The following is a 9008-nucleotide window of genomic DNA, read 5'->3' on the forward strand; positions in this document are numbered from 1 at the left end:
GGTTGGGAACAAGCACACTGTACGCTATGTGGGCTCTGAGAAATAAAACTGAAAACTAGATGATAGCGAAACACAAACCCTAACAATCTACTAGATGGAAGAAAAATATACGCAAAAACAACTACGAAAAGCAACTAAAACTCGAAATTAGTGCAATCTAAGGCTATGGCAAACCCTAACCCTAATACTTTTGGCTTTTTCTGGATAGAAAAACACTCACAACTCAACTATGAGGTGGATTGTGGATGGCTTACCGAGGAAACGCTGAAATCTGATACCAAGATGATAAGGGGTTGCCCGATCTTCTCAGTAAGCGATAGTGGTGGTGATGAACACACGATGAACACAGTGGAGATACACAATCATGAAGTGGATGATAACTTGTATGACGTTGTCGAGTCTCTCGATCGATCCCTATTGCCAATGCAACAGCTCTCAACCCTGCAACATATTCACAACTCCACACACTTGCGCACGTAGCCGCCGACCACGAAGCGGTAAGTTGCAACCGTCTAATTCCCCATGGAACAACAGATCACACACGACTTTCAGTAGCAAACACCAAATCGATGCGGATTGGTGTAAAGATTCAATAGAGTTGCAAACCAATCAACTATGAACTAGGGTTTATCTTAAACGTGGTCTAAACCTAATTTGGGGGCGTCCTGGGCACTTATATAGGGGTTCAGGATGACCAGGAGTCAAGAAAATACATTAAAAACCGACCCATAGCGGGATCTGGTCGAGACTGACTCGGACACGACCGGCCTGGGGGACGGTTGACCGGGCCAGGGACCGGGCAGGCCGGTTGGAACCGGACCTGACACCGGGTGGTGACCGTACTAGGGGTCCAGAGCCCCTGGATGGTGCCCGGTGTGCACCGGTCCAGGGTCCGGTCGGCGCCGGGCTGACTCGGCGTGGCGTCCGGTTGGACCGGGTGTGGGACCGGGCTGTCCGGCGTGGCGGTCGGTCGGACCAGGCCTGACGCCGGCCTGGGCATCGTCTTCTTCCCTCGCACATGTCTCCCTCTCCTCCCCGCATGTCCTTGGGATGTCTTCTTGTCCACCTTCATGTCCAGCTCCATGTCCAGCTTCACGTCCAGTTGCTCCTCTTCTCCTCGTGCAATGCTTGCTCCATCTTCGTACCTGATCATACATAAGTAAAAGGACTTAGGCAGTATAAAGTTCTCATCGATCAAAGTATCACTTAGGAACAAGTTCACATGTTGTTTAAGTAGCTTCGCACGAGCTCTTGTCATAGGTCCAATCTTAACTTCATTGGAATTGAGCTTCACAACAGCATCATCTTCATCTTGTAATAACGGAGGTAGTAGTTTGGTTGGGATGTCCTCATCAACCACGGATGACAATGCCATTCTAGAAGCGATCTATGACTTCTACCGTGATCTTCTCAGAACCGCTGGGTCGCAGAATTGCGGTTTGGCCCCTGCAACTTGGTTGAACAAGCACCGCGTCTCCGAGGAAGAGAACGCCATGTTAATGGTTACCTTTTAGGAGTCGGAGTTAGATGCCATCATCAGGGAGATGAAATCTGACACAGCCCCTGGACCGGATGGTTTCCCGGTGTTGTTCTTCAAACGCTTCTGGCCCAATATCAAACATGGCATTCTACACAACCTTAATGACTTTGTGCTGGGGCGCATAGACATCTATAGACTAAATTTTGCGATCCTTACCCTCATCTCGAAAGTTCTCGGGGCGGACTTGGTCTCGCAATTCCGACCAATAGCCCTTATCAATGTGATTTTCAAGATCATCTCCAAGGCCTTTGCATATCGTCTGGATCCCGTTTCCCACAAAACAATCAGCTTGCACCAAACAACTTTCATCAAGGGGAGGAATCTGCTGAAAGGTCCCTTGGCTCTGCTTGAGATAGTACATGAATTACGCATTAAAAAGCTAGGAGGGATCCATCTTAAGTTAGACTTTGAGAAGGCATACGACCGGGTAAACTGGGATTTCCTGGTCGAAGTCCTTCGACGCAAAGGTTTTGAAGAAGGATACATACATCGCATCCTCCAGCTAGTAACCGGGGGACAGACAACTATCTCCATCAACTGAGTGATAGGACCGTACTTTCGGAACAAAAGAGGGGTTCGGCAAGGGGATCCGTTATCCCCCTTCTGTTCAATTTCAACGGAGAAGCACTTTCAGGGATCTTATCTACGGCAGGGTCAGCAGGGCATATCCAGGGGATAGTGCCACATCTGATCCATGGTGGTATTTCTCACCTACAATACGCCGACGACACTCTAATCCTCATCCAGAACTCGGAAGACAACATCTCCAATCTCAAATTTCTCCTTATGTGTTTCGAGGATGTGTCAGGTTTAAAGATCAACTACCACAAAAGTGAAGTAATTGTGATGGGACAACCTCTGGAAGAACAACAAAGAGTTGCGAATAAATTCAACTGTAAGTGGGTGACATTTCCTTTTATGTATCTCGGCCTTCCCATATCTAATAGGAAGATACACCTCGAACAATGCTTGTTTCTGGTAAGAAAGCTGGCGGGAGGGATAAAACCATGGCTGAGAAAGCTTCTCACTTCGGAAGGACGGCTTATCCTCTCCAATGCCTACCTGGACAATATCCCAATCTTCGCGATGGGACTTTTTCTATTGCATGACGGGATTCATGCTAGATTCGATTCACCCCGGGCAAGGTTCTTCCGGGAAGGGACTGGTACGAAACGCAAATACCATATGGTGAATTGGCCAGCAGTGCGTCGCCCGAAATCCACAGGGGGATTAGGGCTCCTTAACTTGAAAAAGATGAATATAGCGTTACTTAGCAAATGGATTTGGAAGTTTTATCAAGAGGAAGACACTATATGCTCCAAGATCATCCGGGCTGATAAGGGGTGGCCCGATCTTCTCAGTAAGCAACGGTGGTGATGATGATCATGGGATGAACACAGCGGATGAACATGACGATGTAGTGGATGATAACTTGTATGACGCAACGAGATCTCTCGATTGGTCCCTGTCGCCAATGCAACAGCTCTCAACCCCGCAAGATATTCGCAACTCCACACACTTGCGCACGTAGCCGCCGACCACGAAGCGGTAAGTTGCAACCTTCTAATTCCCAATGGAACAGCAGATCACACAAGACTTTTCAGGGGTTCAACACCAAATTGATGCAATATGGAGTTGAGATTCAATAGAGTTGCAAGGCAAACAACTATGAACTAGGGTTTATCTTAAACGTGGTCTAAAGCAACTTTGGGAGCGTCCTGGGCACTTATATAGGAGTTCAGGACGACCTCAGGTCGAAAAAATACGAAAATAACCAATCCAGAATAGATCTGGTCGAGACAGACTTGGACTCGGCCAGTCTGGAGGCTGGTCGACCGGGCCTGGGACCGGGCAGGCCGGTTCAAACCGGGCCTGGCACCGGGTGCTGACCGGGCGCGGGAAGTGTTCTGCAGTACCCCGTCCGGTTGCCATCAGCGTGTCGTCCGGTTGGCGCCGGGTGGGATCCGGCGTGTCGCCCGGTTGGACCGGGCCAGTGACCGGGCGCGCCGGCGTGGCGGCCGGTCTGACCGGATGCTGGGCCGTCCTGGACTTCTTCTTCCTCCCTCGCGCATGCCTCCCGCTCCTCCCTTGCGCGTCCATGGGTTGTCTTGTCCAGCTCCATGTCCAGCTGCTTCTCTCCTCCTCGTGCGATGCTTGCTCCCTCTTCATACCTGATCATACATAAGTAATAGCACTTAGGCAGTATAAAGTTCTCATCAATCAAAGTATCGTTTAGGAACAAGTTCACCTGTTGTTTAAGTAGCTTCGCACGAGCCCTTGTAATAGGTCCAATCCTAACTTCATTGGACTTGAGCTTCACAGCAGGTTCATCTTCAACTTGTAATGATGGAGGTAGTAGTGAGGTAGGGATGTCCTCATCACGGGGCAAGTATAGAGATGCGGATGACCTGTTCACGGGCACCGGGCAAGGTGGGTCACAATTCTGGAAAATCTTACACAAAATCAAACACTATTTCAAGTTGGGGGCGAAACACATGATCGGTGACCGGCGTCGAACATGTTTCTGGTTTGACTGGTGGACTAGGGATCGTCCTCTCAAGGGGGTGTTCCCTAACCTTTTCAATATTTCCGATAACCCGACTCAATCTGTGGCCTCAGTCTTTAGAGATGGTGAGCTCAATCTCCGCTTCCGTCGATCGCTCAATCAGGACGAGATGATGCAATGGACACGCTTGGTTACGTTTCTGGAGAACTTTACATATGGGAACGGAAAACACAAGGTCAGTTGGCCCCTTAATACCTCGGGCACCTTTTCGGTGCAATCCCTGTATGCTAAGCTGTCGCAAGGGGCGTCTGTGGCTTACCATAAGGACGTGTGGGAGGCCAGAGTTCCTTTGAAGATCAAGATCTTTGCTTGGCAGCTCATTCTGGAAAGACTGCCATCAAGCCAACAAATCGCCACTAGACATGGGCCGGCCACAGGGAGCTGTGCGCTTTGCAGTGCCACTGAAGATGCGGGGCACATATTCTTCTTCTGCTCTATTGCAAAGTTTGCTTGGATCACTTTGCGCCAAATTCTCGATTGCAACTGGTGCCTGGCAAACTTTTTGCAATTCCACGCCATACTCTCTAGCCTATCGGGAAGGGCCCATAGACTACTGTGGTTCCTTTTCCTAGCTCAATCCTAGACTTTATGGAACATCCGCAATAAGCTCACAATAGAGAAAAAAGTGATTAACGTGTTGTTTTCAAAACTGCTATTTTTCTACAGCTTTGGACCGTCGGCAAAACCAAGCGATCTGGAGGGCCTCGTGTGGATGAAAAACAAGATGAGGGAGCTTTACGCCGCCATGAGACCAAGAACTCCAAGCTGAAGAGGACCATGTAGCAGCTATTGTTGCTATTTGCAGTTTGGTGTGTTGGGGCTGCTGCCTCATGCATGATATCGTAGTCGTTTCCTTATCTTTGTTGGCTAAGCTGTATACCGCAGCATGTTTTAAATCTGTGTGAACCTAAGGGTTTTATTAATTTAAAATCGGGCATTATGATGTTTTTTATCTAAAAAAATGGGAGCAGAGGATAAGGTGAGAAGCTCACAGAAAACACAAGGACATTGTACTCGTAATGTTTGTATGAATGGAAGTGAAAATCTCCAGAAAAGATTAGTAGTTTGATTGCTAGCAACAACACAAGCAAACAGAAGAGAGGATCCCAGAGGCGGGAGGCGCGCGACCTGCTAGTATATAAGAACATGAATCACCCCACGGCTCGGCAGATAGCAACAAGCTTGTCTAGCTACAAGGCCAGCCAGGCAGCAACGCAGCCAAAGCCAGCGCGCCAGTCCAGTCCGGTAACGCTGACGCCCATGCTACGCGCATACGGGCCTGCTCACCGCTCGATCGGTGCTATGTGGTCCCACCCGCGCCAGCTCTTGACGTGATCAATGGTGGCCTGCCTGCCTGCGAGACAAGCTGGAACAGATCCGGTCAGCTCACGTCTCAAAGATACACAAGCTAGAGCTCCACAAGTTTGCTTAAACCGGGGCGATCGACCCGCTTACAACCAGTCCATCGCTCGCCGCTGCTTCGCCTTCCAGCCAGTTCAGACGCCGTCGATCGTCGCTCATGGCGCCGGGCGGTCTCTTCGGCACGGCAGTGGTGGTCGTGGTCGTGTCGCTAGCGGTCCATGTGGTGCTCAATTGCCCCATCCAACCAGTCCCGTCGCCGACGCCGCCCTCCGCCGCCTACCCTCCAAACAACCTCCTTCAGGTTATAGGTTCTACCACGTATTCTTTCGTACACCGATCAATTTTGCCGTGCCATATGTTTCGCTCATGGTAGCACGCGCGTGTAGGGGCTGGAGAAGCTGGGGGAGGGGCAGTTGAGCGGGCCGGAGGACGTGTACGTGGATGCGGCGGCGGGCGGGACGCTGTACACCGCGACGAGGGACGGGTGGTTGCAGAGGATGCAACCCAACGGGACGTGGGAGCGCTGGCGGTTCGTCGGCGGCGCAGGCCTCCTCGGGATCGCGCCATCCGCCGACGGCAGCATGCTCGTCTGCGACGCCTACAAGGTATGTGCCGGTGCCTGTTGCCTGCGCCGGCCGGATGACCAGATCATTTCTTTTGTGGTGTTGGTGCCATGTCGATCCGCAGACTGGACCGATCAACTGTTTCTCCATCCGTGTGATTTTTTCAGGGGTTACTGAGAGTTGAGGAGGGACGCGTGACCATCCTTGCCTCGACGGTGGAAGGCTCCCCGATCAGGTTACATTCATCTTCAACTGCAAGAACCTACTTTCCATGAATCTGTACCGAGCGTTTCTCCGACTTCTGCCATCGTCAGGTTTGCCGACGCCGCCATTGAGGCATCCGACGGCACGATCTACTTCAGTGACGGCAGCGCCAGGTTCGGCTTCGACCGGTGGGTCTTGGACTTCATGGAGGCCAGCTCGACCGGCCGCCTCCTCAAGTACGACCCAGGCACCGGCAAGGTGTCCGTCGTGCTTGACAACCTCGCCTTCGCCAACGGCGTTGCCTTGTCGCGGGACGAGACCTTCATCATCGTCTGCGAGTCGTGGAGGTACGTGAACAAGCGCTACCTAATATTCACATCCTCCGGCTCATCGTTGATGACCTAGGTGACAATGCAATTCTGTGATGTGCAGGTTCAGATGCTCCAAGCTATGGCTGAAAGGGGACAAGTCTGGCCAGGCGGAAACCTTCATCGCAAACCTCCCAGGGTCTCCGGATAACATACATCTAGCGCCCGACGGCTCCTTCTGGATTGCCCTTATCCAGGTTTTTCACCTACTTCCACCACACCAGTTTGGATATAATCGATATATCAATATATGACCATTAGAAAAAAAGTCTAAGATTTCACGGTGCTGAAAATGCAGCTGAGGTCGCCATGGATAGACTTGGTAACGCGCTGGACCTTTACCAAGAGAGTCGCATCGTCATTCCCGGCGCTTCTCGATGTTCTCAAGGAGACAGGGAAAGGAGCAATGGTGGCGCAGGTGTCGGAGAGTGGAGAGATCATCCGGGTGCTTGATGACTCGAAAGGGAAGGTCATCAACTTCATCACTTCAGTGACTGAGTATGACGGGAACCTCTTTTTCGGAAGCCTCTCGACCAACTTTGTAGGCAAGATATCTCTCGATAAGGTGCCACATGTGTAGGAGTCGTACACATCTATGATTAATTAAATTATGGACTTATGGTGTGTAATAATCCACTGCCCTTGCCATACAAATAGTAAAGTTAATGGGCAATTTTCAATTAATTAAGATAGGTTTATTAACTCAAAGTTGCATTAAAACACTACAGCATATAAGAGTTCACATCCGGTCTACCCATTAAAAGATGCATACAACCTAAAATGGAAAACGCATTGTACACGAAGTCTGAGCAAAAACAAACACAAGAAAAACATCATAAGGTGAAACTCTTAAGAATTTTTTTTTTTGAAACTCATGCATATATTTCAAGAAATAAGGTTTTGGTTACAGTCAAAATTGATCAGCTCCATCAGGCATGAAGGAGCGGAACCAATCAAAACACACTCACACGACTCTCTACAGCCTAGACTAGCTAGCATGTCCGCCACTTTGTTCCCATCTCTGTTTATCTTTAATACAAGGGCATCAGGCATAGACATCAAAATATTCTTTATATCTCGTACAGTTCCAGCAATGATAGATTTGCTTGGTGCAGCATCTCTTAGTTCATTTACCAGAATTGCGCTGTCACTTTCAACCTGTAAAGGTCCAAAATAAATGGGTATAATAGCTTTCAGGCCGTTCAGCATAGCACTTGCTTCTGCTTCAGTGGCGCTTGCGCAATGAGACAGGGGTCCCCAAGCTGACAGCAGAACATCTCCTGTAGAATTCCTGAGTACCGCTCCCCAAGCACCTGTAGCATTATTGAGACAAAAACTTGCGTCAGTATTTATCTTAGCCCAGCCTGGCTGTGGTTTTTGCCATGCTTCTACAGAATTAGTTTCCTTTCTCTTTGCACTTTCACTCTTTACTATAAGCGCATGTTTTCCTTTTAGATCCTGAACATCATGTCGATCTGAAGCTTGTAATGACTCATGATACGATCGCAAGAACAAAGCTGATTGTTGGATGCCACACTTTCCATCACCAAAAATGATGTTATTACGCATGTGCCAAATCCTCCACCACATGAAGAGAATTTTCGCCCTCATGTTTTCATCGAGTCGGCTTAGCAGCACCAGCACCCAATCCTCACCTGTGTACCTGAAAACATCATCACTGGGTAAGTCCCAATGCTCCTTCAGGCATTGGCGAAGGGCAATAGCCTTTGTACATTTAATCATAGCGTGGTGGCTCGTTTCTGGCTCCATCCCACAAATGCTGCAAGTTGCAATCTGATCCATATTTCTGGAGCAACGAAGAGCTTGAACCCCTAGGGTATTAGTGGCTAATTTCCATCCAAACACTCTGACTTTAGGTGGAACATTTGCTTTCCAAACCATATTCCACAGATCCCTGTCACCTGCTGGCTTGTCGCTCATACTCGATGTGTTGTCTTTCATCTTCAGTTCCAATGCCAATCTATAGGCACTTCTTACCGTAAATAAACCAGACCTCTCAGGGTGCCAAGCTAGAATATCTTCGCCGTCGACTGATGGGATCTTTAATTGCAGAACTGTTTCAACATCTGGAGGGTAGAAGATCTCCCTCACAAGTTCCTCCTTCCAGGTTTTTGTTGATGGATCAATTAAATCCGAGACCCATCTTATTCTCCGTTTGCTTGCATTACCCATAGATTTCAGGTTACCCCTTGGAAGCCAATTGTCTCTCCATATCCTAATGCTTGAGCCCGAGTTGATTCGCCATATTACACCCTGTTTCAGAAGCTCCAGTCCGTATATGATACCCTGCCAACAAGGTGATGTGCTTTGGCTAAATGCTGTATCAAGAAGATCCCCGTTTGGATAATACTTTGCTTTAAGAATTCTGGCGCAAAGACTATCAG

General features: G+C 49.2%; 1 protein-coding gene across 1 annotated transcript; it reads left to right on the forward strand.

Moving 5' to 3' along the window:
• Positions 1–5625: 5625 nt before the first annotated feature.
• On the forward strand, positions 5626–7187 carry LOC124680955 (adipocyte plasma membrane-associated protein-like). Its single transcript, XM_047215969.1, has 6 exons — positions 5626–5769; positions 5855–6073; positions 6199–6266; positions 6346–6582; positions 6668–6800; positions 6902–7187. Exons 1-6 carry the CDS (start codon positions 5626–5628, stop codon positions 7181–7183), a joined length of 1083 nt encoding a protein of 360 aa, XP_047071925.1. The 3' UTR covers positions 7184–7187.
• Positions 7188–9008: the final 1821 nt, after the last annotated feature.

This window comes from Lolium rigidum, unplaced genomic scaffold (genome assembly GCF_022539505.1).
Source record: "Lolium rigidum isolate FL_2022 unplaced genomic scaffold, APGP_CSIRO_Lrig_0.1 contig_31602_1, whole genome shotgun sequence".
NCBI lineage: Eukaryota > Viridiplantae > Streptophyta > Magnoliopsida > Poales > Poaceae > Lolium > Lolium rigidum.

Bases quoted from the DNA above. Each gene is read 5' to 3' on its own strand.
- LOC124680955 (XM_047215969.1), top strand. From the start codon at position 5,626: ATGGCGCCGGGCGGTCTCTTCGGCACGGCAGTGGTGGTCGTGGTCGTG. The intron at 5,770-5,854 runs GTTATAGGTTCT...ACGCGCGTGTAG, and splicing joins CTCCAAACAACCTCCTTCAG to GGGCTGGAGAAGCTGGGGGA. The intron at 6,801-6,901 runs GTTTTTCACCTA...CTGAAAATGCAG, and splicing joins TCTGGATTGCCCTTATCCAG to CTGAGGTCGCCATGGATAGA.